Source organism: Microplitis mediator, chromosome 2 (genome assembly GCF_029852145.1).
Source record: "Microplitis mediator isolate UGA2020A chromosome 2, iyMicMedi2.1, whole genome shotgun sequence".
NCBI classification, from domain to species: Eukaryota; Metazoa; Arthropoda; class Insecta; order Hymenoptera; family Braconidae; genus Microplitis; species Microplitis mediator.
The window spans coordinates 12,137,714-12,164,760 of record NC_079970.1 but is presented as its reverse complement, the minus strand read 5'-3'; the positions used below and the strand labels follow the sequence as shown (position 1 = coordinate 12,164,760).

At 31.5% G+C, this 27,047-nt stretch overlaps 1 protein-coding gene across 2 annotated transcripts in view; it reads right to left on the bottom strand.

Annotated features, from left to right (window-relative positions):
• Positions 1-27,047, bottom strand: part of LOC130663028 (dual specificity protein kinase splB-like) — a 528,032-nt gene that overhangs the window by 163,368 nt on the left and 337,617 nt on the right. For both annotated transcript variants that reach the window (XM_057462062.1, XM_057462063.1), the window contains exon 3: positions 4,245-4,372. In XM_057462062.1, coding sequence (XP_057318045.1) covers positions 4,245-4,372 — 128 coding nt within the window. The remainder of the gene's footprint in view (positions 1-4,244; positions 4,373-27,047) is intronic.

Below are 27,047 nucleotides of genomic sequence, written 5' to 3'. Positions count from 1 at the left end.
TTCGAAAAAAAAATTTTTTCCTATCGTCACATGAATTTAAAAATGCAACCAAAAAAGGGCTTTTTGTGGTTTTTTGTAAAATCAAACGCTGAAACGGAAAGATTGTGGAAATCGATAATGTTGACTGTGCATTTTACAGTTCAATATGTCCAAAAAAACCCTGCAGAGAGCCAGATTAATCCATCCAGCCATTTTTTTGTTTCACGCGATCAAATTTAAAAAAAAACTAAAGGATCACATTTTTTGCTCTGAAAAGCTCATAATCTTTAACAAGATGAAAACAAACATTTTTTCGGAGCTTTGTCCACAATTTTATTGCAGACAGTGCTTTAATTTCCAAAAAAAAAAAACTTTTTTTTCGAAACAAAAATTTCAAAAAAAAAAATTTTTTAATAAAATTTTTTTTTGGAATAACTTTAGGAAATTTACAAAACCAACACCCAATAATTTTTAACACTTTTACGTCGCTGCATTCCGTGATTTTACTGATTTCTCAGTCATTAAATTCAAAAAAAAAATTTTTTTTTGAAATTTTTGTTTTGAAAAAAAAGTTTTTTCTTTTTTGGAAATTTAAGCACTGTCTGCAATAAAATTGTGGACAAAGCTCCGAAAAAATGTTTGTTTTCATCTTGTCAAAGATTATGACTTTTTCAGAGCAAAAAATGTGATCCTTTAATTTTTTTTTAAATTTGATCGCGTGAAACAAAAAAACGGCTGGTTGGATTAATCTGGCTCTCTGCAGGGTTTTTGTGGACATATTGAACTGTAAAATGCACAGTCAACATTATCGATTTCCACAATCTTTCCGTTTCAGCGTTTGATTTTACAAAAAACCACAAAAAGCCCTTTTTTGGTTGCATTTTTAAATTCATGTGACGATAGGAAAAAATTTTTTTTTCGAAAAAGCAATGGCTAATCGTTGAAGGGAATTTATTCAAGTTTTTAAAACCCACCATTAACTTTCTGTGCGATCATTGGTTTCTGAGATATCGATAATCAAAGACAAAAGGATCCTTTTCCATTTGAAGACCGATATCTCGGCGAAAAGTGGACTATCAAGGTCCATAAAAAAAGAAATTAAAGCTGAATAATGAAGGTATCCGAGCTTCATAGTGGTTAAGCAAGAATAATTTTTTCCACGCCCGGAGACCAAAAAAAAAAATTTTTTTAATTTGAAAATTTTTTTGTCGTTGGTTTATCTAAGATGACTCAAAAACTGCTGACGCTAAAAAATTTTGAAGTTCTAATCCAAAAAGTAGATACTTGGAGCTACAATTTCCTTTTTTTTTTTTTCTTGTACGACCATTTCTCTCAAAGTTAGAGCCTGTTGAAAATCGCCTAAAAATTTATAATTTTTTTTTGATCCTTTAATTTTTTCCATTAGTGTATTTTAGTAAAATGACTAGAATTAAGTTACAAAAAAATACAAAAACTAATTCAAAGTATTAAATACATATTATCAGTTAATATTCAAAATTCTTGAGCACCGTTTAAATATTCAAATTTTTGGCTGAAGTTTTCAGCATAGTCATAATTTTAGAAACACAAAATATCGCTGCCACGAGAAAGAAAAAATTCAGAAATAAAAAATCTGAATTTCGATCGTTTTTGATATTTTCAAAATTCGTGAGCAACCTCTTGAAAATTTTCTATCGAGCTGATTTTTAGAGAGGTTTCTTAAAACATTGTAAGCCACCAAATTTTCATAAGAGACTCGAAAAAAAAAGAGTTGATTTTTTTGGGTCACCCTAATGTTTATGCATAACCTCTGACTGCAAAACTTCGACTGTGTTGCTACGCTATCACCATTACTTCTTCAAGAATGGAATTTGATTTGAGATGAACTACAACAGATCTCGAAGATTCAGATACCTTGCTGAAATAATGTCAGACAAAGTGTGTCTCTCAATCTCCATGGATTCTCTGACGCTTCTCAACTCACTATGGCTGCTGTCGTCTAATTCAAAAGACACTGACACTACTGGAAGCTCCAATATCTTGCTAGAGTGTACCAAAACACAAGTTACACCACTGAAACCCATTACTAGACCCAGAATGGAGCTCAATGCCGCTGTATTACTCGCTCAACTGGTACTCTACGTTAAGAAGGTCTTGAAACTTAAAAATACACCAATTTTTTTGTAGACAGACTCCACTGTATCCTAAACGTGGATGCGAAACAACCAAGCAAAATGAAAGTCTACATTTGCAATAAAGTTAGTAAGATTCAAAAGTCGCTATCAAGTGCCAACTGGGATTTCGTATTAGGGAAATCAAATCCAGCTAAGTTCGGTTCACGAGGAATTTCAGCAGCCAAATTAGATCAACATTCGCTTTGATGAACGGGACCTCATTGGCTCAGTTAATCAAAAGAAAACTGACCATCTTTTGACATCCCATCGCAGACAGTATCACATCTTGAAGAACGCCCAGGTTTAGTTTTTACCATCTTCAAGGCAGACTTACACACGCTCCCCCCGCTTCTTGATAAATTTTTCAAGTTTTCACTCTTACTTTACATGCTCGGAATCTGTCTATGTGCCATCGCTAAATTTGAAAAAGTGTCACAGTTCACACTGGCTACACCACTTTCTACAATTGACCTGGAACTCGCTAAAATTTTGCTGATTAAGTATATACAAAGTCAGTACTATTTGCAGAAGATGAAGCTAATAAAAGATAGTGATTCTCTAAAATACAACGAAATCATCGTCTCGCTAAATTGATTTCCTACGTCGACTACAATGGAATATGCAGAGTCAGCGGTCACTTAAAGAACTCGCTCCTGGATGATCCACAGAAAAATTCAGCTAAACAACCACCTTCATCACATCTAACCACGCTATTGATTGATCATTCGCACCAGGAAACATTTCATGGGGGAACTCAATTGACTCTCGCTGATCTGATGAGATCTGTTTGGATAGAAGGTGGGCAAGCCCCAGTTAGATTATACATTCTTGACTGCGTTGTGTGCACGAGACATAGAGGTGTTCGTGCACAACAATTAATGGGACGATTGCCAACTACGTATGTAAGACCAGCTAAGGCCTTCTCACACACTGGATTCGATTATACTGGTTTGAGGTGCACAAACCTATAAAGGATAGATCGCTGTTTTTGTATGTATCGCTATGTTCACTATACATTGTTAAGATGTGGGATCTCGCGCCTCTGGAGTAATTCGGGGTGGTATTGTCATGTGACTAAATATGGCGCAAAGGCTATAAAAGGGCATCAGGATGCACTTTTATTGCCTTTGCTAACTCGGTCTAATACCAGTTGTTACAAACAGTTACTTTAAAAGCACGTAGTCTTCTAACTAGTAGCTTGCATTTGAGAGCAGTTAGTCTCGCGCTAGATAAAGTCAGTAATAATAATACATATTGAATCACATTTAGTTAATTCAGTCTATTATTCAGCGTATTAATTGCACTTAGTTACATAATGCAACAATCATTTAGTATTGTACAATTATTGGGTCAAATCAGGCTGTTATCAAGTTCATTGACGAAGGTTCTGTACAATTAGTTACAGCAACATTTTTTATGGTATTAAGAGCACTCAGTCGTTCAATATCAGATATTTTGTAATCAGTGTGTGTGTGCATTGTGGCACATAGAATAACGTTAGTTAAATAAACGTTTATTCTATAAACATTAAACCAGTGTTTGAGTAAATTCACCTGAGTTTCTTACTCACATACGATTGAGTGTACGAGAAGCCGCTGCTGAGGACAAGTATCACGGTTCCAAGAGATGTATCCCGGAGGACGATCTAAGAAGCCAGTTCAAGGACATCTAGAGCACTCACCGAATTCCAATATAGGCCAAGTACTAGTATTAGTTTATATTGTAAGGCCAGTTCGGGTAAACTTCATAAAGACGAGTTTCAATCCGAACTAGTAGGGTGAGACTCACGAGAAGCAGTACATAAACACCTCAAGTACAGTTTGTACGCAAACCCTAACGTAACAATATATAGAAATTATCACCGATTATTCTACTAAAGCTTTCATCGCAGCATTTCAAAGATTCACTCGTCGGAGAGGCGCCTGCAGTTCTCTATACACGAACTGTCTGTCACCTACATTGTTACGAGTTTATATAAGTCACGAAAAAAAAAAAAAAATAATATTCTGAAATTCCTTGATTAAATGTTCGATGTTAGAATTACTCACAAGAATTATTAAGACGTAAAATTTTTATTAAGGAAATTTCTCAATATATTTTTTTCATACTTACTTTAAGGAAGTTGAAATCATTTCTAACATACTTTCTGAACTTTGGTAATACATTGGCTGGTGGTATAAGTCTTTTACTTATGAAAATGTTATCAGCAATATGATCGTTATGTAGCGTGTTTTCACAATCTGAAAAAATAATGTAATTCATTAAATAATGGCGGAATTGACTTTTTTCGTTGATAATTTGCTGATTTTACAATTTTCGTCGTATGTACACAATGCAAAGGGCAGAGCTAAATGAGCGATAAGCAAGTACATTCAAAGTTTCTATGAGGACGAAATTAATTTCGTTATTAAATGAATCAGGATACATTAAGGGTTTAATTTAATGTCCGGGAAAAAAGAATTATGCATAATTAGATATAATCATGTATAATCTATATACATATAAGCGAAATACCACTGACTCATCACCAGATCTCCGAAACTATTGGACCGATTCATTTAAAATTTGGCATAGGTACTCCTTTTTCACTGTCGACGAGAGATAAGAAGGGATTTTGCGCAATTCCTAGCCAAAATGGATTTTTCGATAACCATCACGTATGCTACCCCCTCCCCTCCCTCTCATTTTTCCCCTCCCCTCCCGTGCCGTCTTTCCTATTCCCTATCTCCCTCTCTTTTTTTTAGGGGGGTAAAATATCATTTCGATTCTCCACTCTAAGAAACCATCAGTGGCACCTATCAATTATAGAACTCAACCCCACCCTACCCTCCCCCACAACCGTTGCCATGGTAACCGTTGCCATGATTACCGTTGCCATGGTTACTGTTACCATGGTTACCGTTACTATGGTAACCGTTGCTATAATAACTGTCAAAATGAATAAATTGTAATAACAAATTCAGTTGACAATTAAATTCAGAGGAATCATTAGAATAAAAGTAGATAGTTATTAAATACTAATATTCTATAAATCATCTACAGTATTATTCTATATAATGTTAGGCAAATATATTGTGATTTCAAATTTTCTACCAGGTCGATTCAGTCTAAACTATTGGTTAGTTAATCATTTTTCTTCTGAAAGTTATAGGTCAAAATTAACCCATAATTGTAAGATTCTAAAATGGTTTAAAAATGTAATATTATAAAAAAAAAAAATATAAAAACGGTTGGCCCTAAAGGCCATCCCTGCAACTTCCCGTTAATTTTATATTTAAGCGCTCAAAATTGTACTTACTCCGAGATCAAAAATCTGGTAAAAGTTTAATATAACATTATTTCTTAAATTCTAAAACCAAAATACTTTTGAATGAATTAACCGATTTTTACGCGGTTGGTGGCATTCGACGGAGTTTTTCAGGCCTCATAAAGAGTCCTTGAGTTTTAATCGATCGAAGTAGGAATTTCGATGTAATTCCGAAAAAACATTTTTTTCTGTTTTTTTTTTTCGATAACGATAACTCACAAACGAATGAATCGATTGTGACCGGGCTAGCGGCAATCGACGTGGTTTCTTGATGTTGAGAGCTGATTAGTTTTTTGAATTGATCAGTAGTCGTTGAAAAGTAATTCTATAAAAACCACATTTGAAAAATTTTTTTTTTTTGTAGTATTTTTGAGATTTCTCAAAATATACCGGTTCGAATCGGTCTAAATCGTATTCAAAATCTAAGTTTGGTCGAGCCCTTTCGGATGGCACCAACCGAGATCAAATCGGTCGAGCCGTTCAAAAGTTATAAGAGGTTTACATACGGCCACACACACACACACACACACACACACACACACACACACACACACACACACACACACACACACACACACACACATACATAAAGATATACGGACATCACCGCGGAAACATTCGGGGAGACTTCCTAGGACCTCAAAACGTCAACATCCGTTAAAAACTCGATTTTCTAAAAATGGAGTAAAATTAATAACTTCCCGATTTTTCAGCGGGATGTTAAAAATGTTGTGTGAAGTACGCGATTAACTTTGAATTGAATACTTGAACATAAAACGATAATAAAGCTATTAGAGATCGGAAAGAGTATATCAAATAATAATAATTATTCAATTTTATTTATTTCAAACACACTTTCTATAAGTTAATGAATCTGAGATTATTAATAATCATAAAATGGTATTTGACGCGATTTATTGTAACTAATTCATTTGCGATTACTAATAATTATTAGTAATCGAAAATGAATTATAATCATAATGATATTGAAGTTGGCTTTAGATAAATGAATTATATCATGATATGCTTGAGAGAATAAATGAATAAATGTCAAAAATAAATCGCTGTCACGATATTTACAAAGTAAAATTTTAATAATTTCAAAAATTTTGGTATTTATACGTATTCGACGCTAATTTAAATAATTAAGATATCCATTCTTTATAATGGTTACTTCAATTGAGTATATGTCAATTATATTTTCTTTATTGTTTTGAATTCAAGTAAGTCTTCATGGAAATTTTTTTATCATTTTTTCTAAAAGTTCCAGTTGGTGAGTGTTTATTTAAATTTATCAAAAAATTTTTTATTACTTTACTTATTCTGATTTTATCAATTTACATTAAAATTTACATTTTACATTTAATGCGATAATAGTTTTTAATTACGAACTTCTGTTAATTTTCAGTTCAGTAAATTTAATTTTTTTTAAAGTATATTTTGAAATAAACATAGTATTTTATTATCGATAAATATTTAAAGCACAATTGAAAAAATTGTTTAATATATATTCATCATAATGGATGTAGAATATATTTTGATAGATGGAATACTTACTCCTTTTAATGTTATAAAAATTAATGGTGATGGAGCATGTTTATTTTCTTCTTTATCTTTACTGGTTTACGGTAATGTATTAATGGCTAATAAAATAAGAAATATTATTGTTTCTCATGTCATTAACAACTGGGATAGATTTAAATCTTATACTGTTATGTCATCTGGCGAGAATTATGATTCAGTAGGTTTATACTTTACCGAAATGTCTAAACGAAACACATATGGATCTATTTGTGAAATTATGGCAGCCGCAGAGATATTTCCATATCGGTTTGAAGTGTATCAAGGTGATTGCATTATAGCTTCCGTTGGTGAAGCAATTCGAGGTGTAAAAAGGTTACGTTTTACGGGGCATGATAATAATGGTCACTACGTTGTTTATCTTTCGGTGCTTGCATCAAAAATTACAGGTAATAACTATATAAGTGGGGGTAGTGTAAAACAAAATGGAGAAAATGTGTCATTTTCGGTGCCTCAAACTCAAGAAAATGTGTCAATGAGTTTTTTATCGCATAAATTAATTCCTAACGTTGCTTCATCGTGTTTAAATTTAAATAGTGATAATTATGATAAACAAAGTGATGAAAATGTATCATTTTTAGTGCCTCAAACTCAAGAAAATATATTAGCGGAAGTTTTACTACCTCAATTAATTCCTAACGTTGAATTACAAAGTTCAAGTGAATCAGTTATTAATGATGTGAATCCCCTTCAATCAAATGGGAGAAAAAAAAGGAGGAAAAGAGTCAACTATACAATTAGAAAGAGACAATTGCGACAAGCCACTTTAAATTACACTCATCGTAATCCTGATGTACATAGAAAGGTGACAAAAAAATACGCTTCTAATAACCCTCATGTTAGTCGTGCAGCTACAACTAAGTACAACGAGAAACGATTACAAATTAATTTAATGTCTTGGACTTTGAAAGCTTTATCTGGCCTTAGTTATGAACCGAGTATTGACTATCAAAATGATAAAATTGTAAATCTTGGGCATCGATTACCCTGTTCTTGGTGTCGTGCTTTGAAATGGAAGGATGAGGCTGAAGGAATGTGCTGTAGTGGTGGTAAAGTTCAGCTTCCTACTCTTCAACGCTACCCAGAGCCTTTACACAGTCTTTTAACTCATCAGCACCCAATCTCAGAACATTTTCTTTCTTCTCTTCGGAAGTATAATTGATGCTTTTAAATGACGTCTTTTGGATCAAAAGAGGTAAAGGAGGGTAGTTTTATGCCAACATTTAAAGTGCAGGGACAAGTCTACCATAGGATAGGAAGCCTTATGGCAGAAAATAATCAACAACCATCATTTCTCCAAATATACTTTGTTGGTGATGATAATCGTGAAAGAGAAATTCGTTGTGGGATCTGTCCTGGTATTAAGCCAGAGTTAATTCACCAACTTCAAAATTTGCTTCATGAACACCATCAATACATCAAAGATTTTAAGGTTGCTATTGAATCAGTTCCTAAGAATCAGAAAGAGTTTCAGGTTATAATTAATGCTGATAAAAAGCCTCCGGGTGAACATCGAGGTCGTTTCAATGCTCCAATGGCTAAAGAAGTAGCAGTTATCATCGTTGGACAAAATTTTGAAAAGAGAGATATCATCCTGAACAGCAGAGACGACAAGTTAAAGCGAATCAGTGAAATCCATCGCGCGTATGATACTTTACAATATCCTCTGATGTTCTGTCGTGGAGAAGATGGCTATCACATTAATATTCCTAAGCGTGATGAAAAAACTAAGCGTCCTCTAAATAAGACCGTGTCAGCTTCTGAGTTTTACAGTTATAGAATAATGAAGCGTAATGGAGAAGAAAATCATTTACTCTTATTTCGCACTCTATTAAATCAATTTTTGGTTGATATGTATGCGAAAATTGAAACTGAACGACTTAATTGGATTCGTAACCATCAAACAAACTTACGAAGTGAAGAATACGTTCACCTTAAAGACGCTTTAACGAAAACCGACGGTCAGATAACAGAAATAGGTAAAATGGTTGTGCTGCCATCTTCTTTTACTGGTGGGCCACGATACATGCATGAACGAACTCAAGATGCTATGACTTATGTACGTCATTTCGGACGTCCAGACTTATTTATTACGTTCACTTGCAATCCAAAATGGAAAGAAATTGAAGAGCTTTTAGTTCAAGGCCAAAAATCTCACGATCGACATGACTTAATAGCAAGAATTTTTCACGTGAAAATTAAGCATATGATGAATCTTCTGACAAAAGGTTGCATTTTTGGCAAAACGAAGTGTCATATGTATACTGTGGAATGGCAGAAACGTGGACTTCCTCACATTCATATCCTTCTGTGGTTAGAAGAAAAGCTGAGACCAGAACCTATTGATAAGGTAATTAGTGCTAAACTGCCTCATCAAGATCAAGATCGAGAACTATATGAAATAATAAAAACAAATATGATTCACGGTCCATGTGGTTCTTTTAATAGAAATTCTCCCTGTATGGTGGATGGTTCATGCACGAAAAAATATCCAAAACATTTTTTAAAGGAAACCCAAACAGGAGAAGATGGATATCCTAAATATCGTCGGCGATCTCCTGAAGATGGTGGAGTAACAACAATAATAAATGGAATTAATATAGACAATCGATGGGTGGTACCGTATAACCCTGTCCTGTGTCGTACATTTTAAGCTCATATAAATGTTGAAGTTTGCAACTCAGTGAAATCAATTAAATATATTTGTAAGTATATGAATAAGGGATCTGATCAAGCAGCATTCACTGTTGGAGATCTTGATGAAGTGACAAAGTATGAAGCAGGACGATACATTAGCACTTCTGAGGCAGTTTGGCGAATTCTGAGATTTTCTATCTACGAGAGATTCCCTCCAGTTATGCATCTTGCTGTACATTTAGAAAATGGTCAACGAGTTTTTTAACAGGTAAAAATGCTATTGAAGCTCTCAACAGAACTCGTAAGGATATAAGACATAGTGACCGAATAATGGGTGGAATAACTGTTGTTTTAGCTGGTGACTTCAGACAAACTTTACCTGTTGTACCACGAGGTACACGTGCAGATGAAGTCAAAGCCTGTCTCAAATCCTCAGTTTTATGGCCTCATGTTAACGTACTGTCTTTGAAAATTAATATGCGCGTTCATATGCAACATGATTTGAGAGCAGAAGAATTTTTTAAAGTTACTCATTGATATAGGGAATGGACAAATTTCAGAAGTTGACGGACGAATAAGTATTCCGAATAACCTAGGTGATATTGTTGATGATTTAACTACATTAACTGATAAAATATACCCAGATATCAATAAAATTGGAGTTAATTGCTCTTCATGGCTAAAAGAAAGAGCTATTCTGACTCCAACGAATGATTCAGCGAATAGCATTAACAACTTTCTTCTGGAAAAGCTATCAACTAATCAAATGAAGTATAAATCTATTGATACAGTCGTAGAAGTTGATGATGCTGTCCATTATCCTGTGGAGTTCTTACATACACTTAATCCACCCGGAATACCATCTCATAATCTCAATCTTAAAATTGGAGCACCAATAATGTTACTGCGCAATTTGAATCCTCCAAAACTATGTAACGGTACCAGACTACAAGTGAAACATTTACATAAAAATATTATTGAAGCTACAATTTTAACAGGTAAACATGAAGGAGAAGTCGTATTTATTCCAAGAATTCCTTTGGTTCCATCTGACTACCATTTCAACTTCAAACGTCTACAATTTCCTGTTAGGGTTTGCTATGCTATGACTATCAATAAAGCGCAGGGGCAGAGTTTAAAATTAGCTGGTGTAGATTTGAGACATGATTGTTTTTCTCATGGTCAGTTTTACGTGGCATGCTTAAGAGTCAGTTCACTGGACAACTTGATTATTCTTCAACCAGAAAAAAAGACGAAAAACATTGTTTACAAGGAAGTTTTAAGTTTGTAACTGTATAAAACTGTTAATTTTATTCATTGATAAGTATTGAGTGATTGTTATATTTTTGTTCATTACGTGAAATAAATTTTTGTAAAAAGTTAAAACTTAATTTTTTTTTTGTTGTGTATGCCTCCTGGGGATCCCGCAACGTTAAATAACGGGGACGCATTCCAATACACAGTACCTCATGGGTGATGCGGAAATCTGTGTATGACAAATGCATTGACTGGTACTATTTTTCCTGACTAAAAAATTTAAAAATTCACTTCATTTATCGATAAGAAAATATACATTTTTTAGTTAATATAAGAAATAAAGATTAAAATTAATAGTGTGCCCAGCGAAGCGGGCGGGTGGCTGCTAGTTATATATAAATTCATATATAGTTGTATATAAAGATATATATTTATATATAATTATATAAATCTTTCTATTTTAATTAAATAAAAATAAATATATATATATATATTAGGGTGATTCATTTCCACAGAAGTTTTTTTTATTCCAAGTCCTCAAGCAAAATCTCAAGCTACATTGAAAAAAAATATTATCACCAAATATAAGCTCTTAATTCCAATGCTAACTACTTGCCATTTAATTTCAAAGATTTACCATTTAAAATACACGTAAATTAAATTACTTTTTTTTTAACTTTATAATACTCAGCTGCATTTCATGACATCAAGGCGGTTTTGGTCGCAAATTGTAGGGCATTTAGTGTTCTTCAAAAGGCACATAGTTACTTAGCTGTAATTCCAGCTGTTTCACTTGTGTCCGTTGTGGATCTCATTTCTCCTACAAATGTGACGTTTATTGGCTTGCAGAACATAAACCAATGAAAGAACATCAAAAATGGTGATAGAAATTTTATAGAAAATTTTATTCCCTTCGAAAAAAGTACTACGAGTCAAGTCGCTGAAGTCGATAGTTTCCGAATTATAACCATTTTATTAATTTGAAAAATAAAATATCAATTATAATTTTTTTTTATGTAATGGTATAACGAATACCGTGTTAAAATTCACGACGGAGACGCGAAGATATCTGGTACACCGTATGTGGTTACCCACGTATGTAAAAAAAATTATAAATTTAAAGTTCGAAAAATGAAAATAATAATAAATGTGACTTCAATTAATATTTAAAATTAAATGAAATAGTAATGTGCCTGAACCAGCTCTTCAGGCTGGGTTAGTGCACGAGGGCGCCAGTCCGTTTTCCAAAAACGGACAAAAATTGTTGATCAGAGGGAAAATTTGCGAGGACTGATCCGAGCGAGTAAAATAAATCAAAATTTTAAAAAAGTAGAAATAAATATGTAGAAATAAATAATAGCAGATGATACATAAGAAAATAAATCTAAAGCGGCAGGGAAAAGACCCAGGAAAATAAATATTAAATTTTTCCCCGACAGCTGTTGGTTTACACTTATTTATATAAAATACCAAAAATCTTCAGTACAATATTTTAATTATAAATATAGATTATAATCACAAATAAATCCCTGGGGGTAGAATCTATATAAATCAAAAAAAAAAAAATCCAAATTTGAATCCAATATTTAAATTAATAATGATAATCAATATATCATAATAATTTTCGTTAAATAGAATAAACAATTTATCAAAATTAATTAATAAAAAATCTGGGCGTCGGTTGACCCTGCGTGCCAGCCCCAAAACTTCCCGCTGTTTTCGAGCTCAAAGAGCTCGAAAACATGGTTGTGAGTACATTTTCGAACTCTTCGAGCTCGAAAATACTATTGTATCCCATTCTTTTCGAAAAAAACCGTTTTTTGGCATTTCTTTTGCCCACGATATCTCACGAACGAATAAACCGATTTTGATGGTTGAGGCGGCAATCGACGTGTTTTATTGAGTTCTAGAGCTGATTAGATTTTGAAGTCGATCGTTCGAGTCGTTTCTAAGAAATCAATAAAAAACTAAAAAAAAAAAAATTTTTTTCCGTAATTCGCCAATATTTTCGAATCTACTTGATCAAATGATCTGAAATTTTCAGAAAAGTTGATAGCCAACAAGCTCTTTCGATTGCCGCCTTAACCATCCAAATCGGTTCATTACTTAAAAAGTTATAAGCCGGTCACACACACACACACACACACACACACACACACACACACACACACACACACACACACACACACATACATGCATACATACATACATACAGACACTCGAACATCATTCTGAAAATAGTCAGAATAGCTTCCTAGAACCTCAAAACGTCGACATCTGATAAAATTTCGATTTTCGCAAATCGGGGTGAAAACAATAACTTCCCAATTTTTCGAAAATCGTCGATTTTCTTAGCGGGAAGTTAAAAAAAAGAATAAATAATCACAATCGTAAACCTTGGGTTACCTCTTTACAATGTATAAAGGGAGAAAGATACGGAGATACTCTTACTCTCATTCACAAATTCCAAACTATACTTTAAATAATATAAATTTCTTTACAGTAATAATTATAGCTTTTTTAATAATTATTTATAACCAAAAACCGATTTATAAGTCAACTGACCGCTGGGGTAAATAATACATGTAACTTATACTCAAAGAAAAAAAGATAAATGAAAACTCCACAATGCAAATAATAATGGGTATTTCAAATATCCTAATTTAAATAATAATAATAATTTTAAATATAATAATTATTATTATCGTCCAGGAATTTTTCATCTGAACGATGACGTCGAGATCTCAGGAATTTTTTTTCCCGGATACCGCGTTATGACTATTGATATTGGTATAGATATATTTATGTAATACAAAATATATAAATTTTTTAACAAATGGTATTTTTGAACTCTACTCAACTAATTATGATAGTTTACGACTAAATCCCTTGAAAAATCGACCACGAGGACAAATACAATAGTTAGATTTTTTAAAAAATTTACCTAAAAACACGTATTAAAACACTTGAAATAATTTTTTCGTATTTTTTCTTGAAAAGTACATGGATAAACGATTTTTTTTTCCCTTAGTATTTTGATTTGAACCATTCCCTAGAAAGTTAACAGCAAAAAACCGTAAGAAAGCGTTTTTTTTCAAAATTCGATATCTTTTGAACTGGATATCATCAAAATCTCAACATCTCGGAAAGAGAGTCTTTTGATGGGTACAAAAAAATAAAAAAATAATTAAGGAAATCATAAATTAAAATTTTTCAAACCGTCCGATTTGGCGTGGAATGCCCCGGATATATATATATTAGGGTGGCGCAAAAAATTCGACTATATTTTTTTTTTCGATCTTGCATGAAAATTTGTTGGCTTTCGATGTTTTTAGAAGCCTGTCCAAAAATTAGCTCGATTAAAAATTTTTAAGAGGTCGCTCACGAATTTAGAAAATATCAAAAATGATTAAAATTCGGATTTTATATTTTAAAATTTTTCCTTTCTCGTGGCAATAGTTTATATTTGTAAAATCGTGACTATGCTAAAAATTTCAGCCCGAGATTCAAATATTTAAACGGCGCTCAAGAATTTTGAATATTAACTGATAATATGTAACTAATAGTTTAAATCAGTGTTTCTATTTTTTAATAACTCAATTATTGTCATTTCAGTAAAACATATCTTTTGCATAACCAAAAATATACAGGAAAGTCTTAAAAATAAAATTTGGTAAATTTTGAACAAGCGAAAAAACCCACAAATTGAATTAAAAAATAAAAAAGTATGAAAATACTTTATTATATCTATTCATCAAGTTACATTGTCATTCATTGTCATGCAAATTGATGGTGAAAAAATCGAGATGCTTTATTATTAATATTTAAGGATCGCTTGAAAACGTCCGAAAGACAGCACTCGGAAACATTCAAAATTATTGAGCGAGGTTCAAATATTCAAATTTCGGGCTCAAATTTTCAGCGTAGTCATAGTTTCACAAATATAAATTATTACTGCCACGAAAAAGAAAAAAATTTGAAGTAAAAAAGTCGAATTTCTGTCATTTTTGATATTTTCAAAATTCGTGAGCGACCTCTTGCAAATTTTCTATCGAGCTGATTTTTAGAGAGGCTTCTTCAAACATCGTAAACCAACAAACTTTCATGCGAGATCGAAATAAAAAGTAGTCGGTTTTTTTTGCGCCACCCTAATATATATACACTGTAAAAAGAGCGGTGTTAAAAATGGACTCGTTTTAACTCCGCCCGGTGTAAAAATGAAATTACACCGGTGTAGGAGGAGTAATACACCGGTGTTAAAAATACCGGTGTTAAAGCGGAGTAACCGGTGTAAAAGCGGAGTAAAACCGGTGTAAAATCGAGGTAACCGGTGTAAAATGGGAGTAATACCGGTGTAAAAGTGGGGCAACAGGTGTAAAAGCGAGGTAAATTGCGTCCGCTTGGAGTATTAACTGTAAAGATTATAAAACACAAAAAATGTCAGTACTTTATGAAAATTAATAAAAAATATCATATTTATTAACAAGTATAGTGATCGAGTAAGTAAAAATATTCACAAAGTATAGTATAATATTTTAACACCGGTAAAGAATATCTACACCGGCGGCGGCGTTATTTTAACACCGATCTAGAATATTTACACCGATGGCGGCGTTATTTTAACACCGGTCTAGAATATTTACACCGGTGGCGGCGTTATTTTTACACCGCTTTCGGGGGTAAATTTAACACCCATAATTTTAACACCTACACTGCTTGGACTTACCCCGGTGATTTTTTACAGTGTATTGAGACAAATTATTTTTTGTTTTTGCGATTTTAACCAGCAGCCACCAGAATTCACGGGTAGAACCCTGGCTTAGGCTGGCCTCTAACAAACTTTATTTTACTAGGATAGAGCAATGGGCTAGGATTCTTGCAAAGCAAAGAAACGCACTTATTTAAACACAGCAACGTATGTTGAAACTCACTAATTTACCTCACGGCTTATAATTTATGTATTATTTTCTTATAGTTGATTGAGTTATCGTTCGTGACTTAATTAGTAATACTTTTATTGAACTAGGTAAGAATCTTACCAGTAAAGTAGGATCGGAATAGGATAAATGGTGATAGATAGCGTAAAGGAATTAATTAGAAAAATGTGCAAGTTTATTGCCAATTAAAATAAAATTCAGTTACTTACAATGGATGTTATCCGCAAAATACAATACAGAAGTGGTCCTAGTCTACGCTGAATATTCAATATTTCTCTACGTGGACCAACGCAGTTACAGCACTGAATTTATTATTTATTTTTGCATTATCTATAACGTTGCGAATAGATCACTCAAAAATTACAAGTTAATTGCCAATAATGTATGAGATATGAAATTGCAAGTAATTGCCCGATTTACAAAGAATGCAAGTAGATTGCCCGTGTTAACAGAATCGCAAGTAAATTGCTAGTATATTACAACAAATTATACCTCTTATTACTAATTGATCCAGGATCGAAGTGATTGACCGATTTATTTGGGTGTAGGACTAGCCTCGAGACTCTGTCCCCGCTGCACCTATACGGACATGCGTCGACGTGATAATTAGTCATGTGACCACGGCACTAAGACTTGTGTAGTTTCAGACGGCAACGAGACGGGGAAAAATTGGAATTGCAAGGCTGAGGATGAAGATAACAATTCACATTGTCTCAATATATATATATTGAGACAATGTGAATTGTCTTCGTCGTCCTCAGCCTTGCGGTTCCCGTTTCTGTCCGTCTCGTTGCCGTCTGATATCGTACGTCATAGTGCCGTGGTCACATGACGAGTCTTTACGTCGACGCATGTCTGTGAGGGTGAAGTGGGGACAAAGTTCACCGGCAGGTCCGAGACCCGAAATTATCGGTCAAGCACTTTGATCCTGGATCAACTAGCGCTCAGACGTCTTAATTGTATTCAGTATCAATAATCAGGCAATCTGAATTGTATTATTTCTGTATTTTTGCTATATATTCTTCTACTTTATTACGTATTAATTAATTATCATAAATCAAGTCAGATTCATTAAGTTTACTGTACGTTACCGGCGATCCACTCGCATATTAAATAACATTAAGTTTAAATAATAAAATCAGTGTATTACACAGCGTTATTCCACGTGGTCACGGATTGCATATCCAGCGTTCCATCCAGGACTGCATTTATTGTACCTTGCGGAAATTACTGTTAGTAAATGAATTGTTGTTACGATTGGCAATAAACTTGCGTAATTCAAAAAAATCAATCCTTTACATTATACATTGCCTTTCGTCTTATCCTTATCCTAAAATACTGGTAAGACTACCGAATAGTGTGAATTAATAATTATAAATTGAGTTACAAGTAGTAATTCGACTATTACTAAGTATAATCTATAATTTTTTAATAAGCCGTGAGGTAGGTTGATAAGCTTTTTTTATACGTTGCTGAGTTTGGACAAGTGCGGGTTCTTACTTTGCAAGGACCCAAGCCCATTGCTCTGTCTTATAATTAAAAATTTCGTAGAGGCCAGCCTAAGCCAGGGTTCAACCCGCGAATCCTGGTGGCTGCTGGTTAGAATCGCCAAGACAAAAGACGATTTGTGTCAATATTTACTTATTTATTTGTTTATGTATTTAATTATTTATATAATATAACAAAATTTGTTTATATTAATACATCATATAAATAATCAAAAATTAAAAAACTTACTTACTTTTTTTTATTCTCATAACTGACTATTACTTTGTATTATATAAAAAAAATACTTGCTTTAAAAATAATATACTTTATAACAGGGTATGTTTTAACCTTGCCAAGTTTGGCCCTTTTATTAATTGATCTTACTAAGGGCGCCACTGGAAGCTAAGACTCGGCCTTCCAGAACCGTAGATGTTATAATAGAAATTCAGGGTCGTTGAAAATTATAAGAGTGAGGAGATTGAGGGATTAAATTTATTTAACACACAGTTTTAAAACAATATAATTTTCACTTTTATTCACCAATTGACAATTTGGCCCACCGGGCTTTTCTATTACTTATAATTACTTATACAAAATTTTGTCCACCGGACTTTTATTCTTAACAACTGTTAAATTGTATCCATCGGACTTTATAAATTTCACGAACCAGTCCCCTGGACTTTAATTATAATGGCCACCGGCCTGATCCCCTGGATCGTAATTAATGTTATGTCTAACAATTTTTAATAAATGTTATTTAAAAATAGTTGAACATCTTGTTGTTGTCATAAAAAAAAACAAACGGTCAGTATTCTTTTTTTTATTTTTAACTTCCCGCTAAGAAAATCGACGATTTTCGAAAAATTGGGAAGTTATTGTTTTCACCCCGATTTGCAAAAGTCGAGTTTTCATCAGATGTCGACGTTTTGAGGTCCTAGGAAGCTATTCTGACTATTTTCAGAATGATGTCCGAGTGTATGTATGTATGTATGTATGTATGTATGTATGTATGTATGTGTGTGTGTGTGTGCGTGTGTGTAAACTCTTTGTAAATTTTTAACTAATGAATTGATTTGGATGGTTAAGGTGGCAATCGAAAGAGCTTTTTGGCTCTCAACTTTCCTGAAAATTAAAGATCATTTGATCAAGCACTCAAAAATATTGGCGAATTACGAAAAAAAAAAAATTTTTTTTTTTTAGTTTTGTAGTGATTTCTCAGAAACGACTTGAACGATCGACTTCAAAATCTAATCAGCTCTAGAACTTCATAAGCCGCGTCAAATGCCACCTCAACCATCACAATCGGTTAATTTGTTCGGGAGATATCGTTGGCGAAAGAAATGATAAAAAACGGTTTTTATCGATTATTTTTAAAGTAACTCATCCGATCAATTTCATATTATCAATTAAATTATCAATTAAATATTTTTTATTTATTTATTTGATTAATGCTTACAGAAAGAGATAATTACTCTTACAGCATAGAGTGAAGGAATTATTGCACAAAACAAGTTAAAATGTGATAAAATACAAACATAATAGTATAGATACAAACTTTTATAAAAAATAATTTAGAATATAAAAAATAAACACAAAAACACAGTATATCATTTGGAGATGATGCAAACCATGAAATTTAGATGTCAGTCCAGGTTAAGATTTTCTTGGATTAATTCAATAGATCATCCTCGAAGATTCAGGTATTGAACCAAATAAGAAATCATTATTAAAAATTATTGATTAAAATGCATACACGTATTCCAAATTAGAATACAATTTAGAGTTAGTAAAATTATTAGATAATGAATAATTTAAATAAAAAAAAGGGATTACCAAATAAATAATGGTTAATATGAATATAGAAGTTACGAGATAAATAATCATTAAAATAAAAGGGTAAAATTATTAAAATAAATGGTAATCGAGAGAAAGAATTAGACTTAAATACATGAGTAAAAATTTAAACAAAGAAATTAATAAGTCAAGGGGAATAAAATCGGTTAAACAGAAAGATTTAAACCAACTTATATACAATAAGGATATAAAGGAGTAAGTCAGCGAATATTTTCTTTTGTTTTTATTTTATTCATCTATATGTAAACCTACATATATAAATGTATATTTTAACGTATACCGTTTTCGAATTCGTGACGGAGACGGGAACAAATTCAGTAAACCGTATGTGGTCACCCACGTGTAATAACAATTATAAATTATAAATAATAAATATATGACTCAAAATAATAATAAAAGTTAAATATTCATAAATAATAATATTAAAGAATAAATAAAATAAATGAATCAGCTCCTCAGGCTAGGTTAGTGCACGAGGGCGCCAGCCCGTTTTTACAAAACGGACAAAAATAATACCAAATCAGGGGAGAGATCACGGGACCAAATTTCGAGCGAGAATGTATGCACCAAGCAATATAAACCAAATATATATAATGAACAAAATAATTAAAGGAATAATTATTACTAAAATATATCCAGGAAATAAACAAACAAATGTTGGTTATCACTAGAATCCTTCTTTCATATTATTTAATTTAAATATATTTATAAATATAAATCCAATAAAATATTACAATACCAAAATTTATATACCATACATTAATTCTTTATAGTAAATTTCAACAAATTATAATATGCTCATTACAGTCAAATAATAATAATAGAATCAAATCAATTAAATTATCCACTGGGGAATTCAAATTACAAATTACAAATTCTACTAATGATACTCAATATAAAATTCATATAAATAAAAATACTAATTTTTTTCTTGATTAAATATTATTTACTCTGGGGAGAGAAAGAAGCGGGAACTCAAAATATATTTAGCAACACTGGGTTGCAAACCATTAAATTACAAAATAAATTTTACCCAGAGAAATAATATTTAAAATACTATTGTAAGACAAGGAGTCATATACGCTATCCTTGTCTATAATCCACTAAGGAATTTATTTGACGCGTCTACACACGTATACCAAACTCTGCGACATACGCCGAATATACTCAACTTATTATTATAAATAACTCAGGTTCAATTATTAAACAATTACATATCGCGATCAACTCTACCGAGGGTTCAGCGATAGCCGATGCAACAAATGATAATACAATTCACTTACCGGCGTTGACATAATTTACTTCTGGAGTTTTAAATAACAATTTTACTTTCAATTCAATATAACAAAAAATTAATTATCACCAAATTAACTCTCTTTAATATTTAACTACTTTTATAACGGCAACTGGGCCAGAATAATTTTACTTAAAAATTGCGGACAACAACACGTCCTGCCTTTACAATAGCCCGGTCCTCTCTGATTATTTTTCCGCGTCTGTTTTCCGCTGGATGGGTATTCCTCACGTGTTATCCCCTCTAATGACATCGGACCCAAAATTATCAATTAAAATAAAATATTTAAACATATTACCCGACCTATGTTATATGATAATAATAAATTAAATAATATTATTCATCAATATTTATAAACATAATAATAATTAACCCTTTCAACATTAAAATAATAATTATTTCAGTGCACCACGTGGTGGGAGGGATATATTGATTTTGATCCCCACTATATCGACTTACGCTCCCTTCGGTCGATATTTCTGTACAATATATACGCGCACGTGTGCTACTAACTGAAATGAAAATATTGATTAAATACATAAAATTCAAAATAATTATCAAAACATAAACATAATTAACAATAATATCAATAATTGATAAATAAATCATAATTGAATCATAATTAATAATTAATTAAAACAATATCAATACTTAAATAATAATACACTGGTCACAGAAATTAAGGGATAGAAAAAAAATCCGAAATTTTTAGGTGATTTTCAACATGCTGTAACTCGGTGAAAAATGGTCGTATAAAAAATCTAAAAAAAGCAAATTGTAGCCTCAAGTTTCTAGTCTTCAGATCTGGACCTCAAAATTTTTTATCATGTACGGTTCCGGGGGAATCATGAGAAAACCAACGAAAAAAAAATTTTCAAAATTTTTGCTGGTCTTTCAATACCTCTATGGGCGACAATAAATTTTTTTGAATAATCCGACTGTCTGACTTTTCTCGGAAATTTTATGCCCTTTAATTTGGTGGCCTTAAAAAGTCTCTACGACGATTTGGCGCCGAGTTATCATTGATCAAAGCAAAAAAGTCCATTTTGGCTTTGATAATCAATAACTCCGGATGTATTGGTCGTACAGAGAATGGAAGCAGGGTTTTGAAAACTGGAAAACATTCTCTATAAGGCAAAATTAGTGGCATTTGATAGAAAAATTTTTTTTAAAGCGATATTGTTTGGTAAAAAACAGGTCAAAATTCACAAATTTAAGGATATTCGGAAATCTTGCTATAACTTTTGAAATAAAGGATGAACAAAGGATATCTTCGACTTTTTTTCAACCTCAAAGTGTCCTGAAAAAACCCTGAAAATTTCAAATCGCTGCGATTTTTCATTCTTAGTGCCCCGAAGCTTTAAATTTATCGATTTTGTCAAAAATCACCATAATTGGTAGTTTCTCGGTTTTTGTTCATTTTTTCGATTTGAAAATGGTTTTTTTTACGAATAATCTTCATTTCTTTGATCAAAGAGATCGATTATCGAAAAAAATTGAAAAAAAAAAATTTTTTTTCAAAATTTTTTTTTTTTTCAAAATTTTTTTTTTCAAAAATTTTTTTTTTTCAAAATTTTTTTTTTGTTGTATCTACAATGATTTATCATTGTCAAAAAAAATTCCTAAAATTTTTTTTACCGCCGGCATTAGAGTTACCCAAAGGGTATGTTTGTTAAGTTGACATTTGAAGCAGATGCAGTTACAGCGGTAAAAAAAATTTTAGGAATTTTTTTTGACAATGATAAATCATTGTAGATACAACAAAAAAAAAATTTTGAAAAAAAAAAATTTTTGAAAAAAAAAATTTTGAAAAAAAAAAAAATTTTGAAAAAAAATTTTTTTTTTTCAATTTTTTTCGATAATCGATCTTTTTGATCAAAGAAATGAAGATTATTCGTAAAAAAAAACCATTTTCAAATCGAAAAAATGAACAAAAACCGAGAAACTACCAATTATGGTGATTTTTGACAAAATCGATAAATTTAAAGCTTCGGGGCACTAAGAATGAAAAATCGCAGCGATTTGAAATTTTCAGGGTTTTTTCAGGACACTTTGAGGTTGAAAAAAAGTCGAAGATATCCTTTGTTCATCCTTTATTTCAAAAGTTATAGCAAGATTTCCGAATATCCTTAAATTTGTGAATTTTGACCTGTTTTTTACCAAACAATATCGCTTTAAAAAAAATTTTTCTATCAAATGCCACTAATTTTGCCTTATAGAGAATGTTTTCCAGTTTTCAAAACCCTGCTTCCATTCTCTGTACGACCAATACATCCGGAGTTATTGATTATCAAAGCCAAAATGGACTTTTTTGCTTTGATCAATGATAACTCGGCGCCAAATCGTCGTAGAGACTTTTTAAGGCCACCAAATTAAAGGGCATAAAATTTCCGAGAAAAGTCAGACAGTCGGATTATTCAAAAAAATTTATTGTCGCCCATAGAGGTATTGAAAGACCAGCAAAAATTTTGAAAATTTTTTTTTCGTTGGTTTTCTCATGATTCCCCCGGAACCGTACATGATAAAAAATTTTGAGGTCCAGATCTGAAGACTAGAAACTTGAGGCTACAATTTGCTTTTTTTAGATTTTATATACGACCATTTTTCACCGAGTTACAGCATGTTGAAAATCACCTAAAAATTTCGGATTTTTTTTCTATCCCTTAATTTCTGTGACCAGTGTATATTATAATAAATAAATGTGCTTTATGAGCTAGGAGGTGTTGTTAAATTCAAGGTGAGATGGGAAAGCGCGCGCAGCGATTCGCGTTTGAATCGCTACGTGACAGTATATATATATATATTAGGGTGAGCCAAAAAAACCAACCTATTGAATTTATGTCTTAAAAAGGACCTATATATCGAGAAAAAAATTCTCCCATTGGGCAAAATTTTTAGCTCAATTTTAAAAGGTGGCGGTAGCCATTTGAAATTTCCCATTTAAATAACATGCAGAAAAATTTTTTTTGATTAAAAATATTATAACTTTTAAACCATGTGAGACAAAAATTCGGCTCTAGAATATTCTTGTAGGGCATTAAATTTCTTAAAAGAAACTCCTGAGAGTTGAATTTGTAAACTTGATATTTCGTATACTAACAGGCTACCAAAGTCTAGAGTAAACAGAATCATACAAATTTAAGGCTTTATTTGGATTTTCCAAATACTTTTCTTTTGCTGTGATCGATAACAAAATATTATTTGTTACAACGTGGATATTGTTGGTGATTTCATTGCACTACATGTAGAACAAATTTTCTCGTAGTATTGATATTTTTAATAATAAAGCCTTAAATTTGTATGATTCTGTTTATTAATTATGTTTATTCTGTTTATTAATTATGCGTCATGCTCATAAAAAAAATAGTCTTCTGATCAATTTTAAGAGCTTGACATTAAAATTAAAATAATTAGAAAACAATGCGGAATTCGAAAAAACTTTGTTCACAATAACTTCTAGGGAATAAAATTGTCTACAAAAAAAGTCCTATGATATTTTGTAATAGGTCTGATAGTTTCGCCGGAAAAGTATGAAAATCTCATAATTTAATATGAATTCGACTTCAACCTCAAATAACTTTTAAACAAAGCGATTCCTCAAAAAATGATAAAAATCTTTTTTTGTAGAGCATTCAATTCCCTACACAAATATGCCTGCCAATTATTCCTATGACGCATCGTTAGCTACTTATAAAAATCAGAAGACGTAAAAAAAATTTTTTCCATGTTATTCTTATGGAAAATAGAAAAATGCAATGCGGACAATGTTAATATTAATATTAAGAGCTCTACTTTTCACAGGAGTCTTTTACTATCCATACGAAACTTTTGAACCTGTTTGGAAGAAAAAAAAAAAATTTGTTTGTTTTTTGAATCACCCTAATATATATTCATGTAATATAACGCACTTTTGAGGACACGATTGCGTCTACAATTTTTGTCCGATCTTAATGAAATTTTCTACACTTATTTTATGTGTAATTACCACGATTAAGTTCGAAGATGGACTGAATCAATCGATTAGTTTAGAAGTTATGGCTGTTTGAAATTTTAATGATTTTTTGAAAAAATCAGTTTTTATTCACTGTTGAAGTTCATATAACATTCAAACTAAAACTGATAGACAATTTCAGTAAAAAGTATCATAAAGCTTGTTTAGTAAGCTTTAATATTTGACCTTAAACTTTATGTTTTGACCATTTCTTCTAATAATTTGATGGCTTCGAAAATTCTAATGGAACCAACAAATGTTGCAAATATGGTGTTCATTCTACATAACTTATGCATTTCCCATTATAATTCAATTTTGTCAGTTGAATTTTATTGTGAACAAAATAACCTGTAAAATTCCAAATATTTTATATTTTAAAAGTATTTTTTTTATTATTTATGATGTATCAAATGTACCTCTAATCCCTATAATTATCACTGGTCTTGCCATCGTAAGAGCGATTACAATTATGATCTCATATTAATTAAATTTTCTATACTTTGTTTACGTGAAAGTTAGTTTAATACATCACCTATATAATGTTTTGTCAAATCAACTATCTGAAGTTCTCTATCGAAAATAGTCGTTGTCTTTTTTTACCCTCACTCTAAGAAAACGAGCCTAATATCATATCATGTCTATACACTAACATGTGTCACAAGATATGTATGCATGTAAGTTTTGATATAGATTCATTGGAAAATCTACCTTCCATTTCGGCTGCCAGATGGCCTTTTTTAAAATTTAAATTGCATTTTTTAAAGTAAGTGCATATTTTGATTTTCTCCAAAATTTTTTAGAGAAAACTACTACTCAAACCACAACTTTTGAGGCCAGTCTGGTCGTAGGTTCTCAATAGCTACTATTTTTTTTCGATTTTTGAACATTACAAAAAAATTTTGGATCTCTATTTTATTAAATTGTAGCACTGGTTTCTCTCTTTCAACGTATTTTGAAAAACTTCACGTTTATTTATTATTATAACAAGCATAGGAAATAGTTAATAATTAAAAAACTTTTATCCAAATAAAGAAAATATTTATTGCAGTAAGTTGTATTGAAAAATAATCATTAGTTTTTTTCAATTATTAACAATTTTCTATGCTTGATTCGGTAGTAAATAAATGTTAAGTTTTTCAAAATATGTTGAAAGAGAGAACCCAGTGATAAAATTTGATAAAATAGAGAAAAAAAATTTTTTTTTAAATTTCAAAAAATCGAAAAAAAATAGTAGTCATTAAGAACCCACGACCAGACCAGCCTAAAAAGTTGTGGTTTGAGTAGTAGTTTACTGTAAACAAGTTCGAAGAAAATCAAAATATGCACTCACTTAAAAAAATGCAGTTTGAATTTTTTAAATCAAAAAACACGTATTAAAACACTTGAAATAATTTTTTTGTATTTTTTTTCAAAATTAACATGGAAAAACGATTTTTTTCATTTAGTGAGTATTTCAATTTAAACCGTTCCCTAAGAAGTTATCAGCAAAAGATAGTAAAAAAGCATTTTTTTTTTTCGAAATTCGATATCTTTTGTACCGGTTGTCCAAAAAATCTCAACATCTCGGAAAAAGAGGCTTTCGATGGGTACGAAAAAATAAAAGAAAATTGAGGATATCAAAAATTAAAATTTTTCAAACCGTCTGATTCGGCGTGGAATGGCCCATATATTTATAACAAATTTGAATATTTATTGTTTTTTAAATGCATATATTTAAAAGCTAGTAAATGAATTTAGATGACAATCATTTTTTTTAAATAACTGAAATCTTCTGTTTGACATCTGTCATAATTCAAAAACTAATCTGAAACAAAAAAAAAATTTTTAATTCAAATAATCTAATTATATTATTTTACTCAATTAAAAGGGGTAAATGTAGATAATATTATTTATTACAACTTGTGAATGATATGAAATCATACAAAGATAAAAGATTATAAATTTAGTTTTTAGATTTTGATGAAATTGATGAAGATTTTTCAGACATAGATCATGCAAGACATTGGTGAGGATACGACCAATAATAAAGAATCGTGAAATGTCTCTCAACAAGCAAATGAGGTGAAGGAGTTGAAAATGAACAATTCGTTCAATACATTCGAAGAATTGGGGAAACGAATGAAAAATATCAAGACTACAGAAAATTGTGACTTTCATAAAAGATATTGTGTCACAATCGAAAAATGTAGAAAACAAGGAGTAAATCGACATATTGAATCGAATTTAAAATATTATTCAATTCGATACTGTTGTATCAATGGTAGCAAAAAATTTGAAAGTATGTCCACTGGGGAAAGACCATCCAGCAGTTTTTAAAAAGGTTGTCAATCATCATTTAAAGTTAACTCGCGTTACTCACGAGACCTTATTTCACTACATTAAAAACTATTAATTTACCCGCCATTACTTTGATAACTTGATCAATTTCACACACACACACACACTCTCAAGTATGTGTCTCTAAAAAGACACACTACCCCAAAGACCAACTTGACACGGAAAACCACGAGCTATCGACTTGGATTCAGGAGGATTCTACTCTACTCACCATCAATCAAGCTGTCTATGA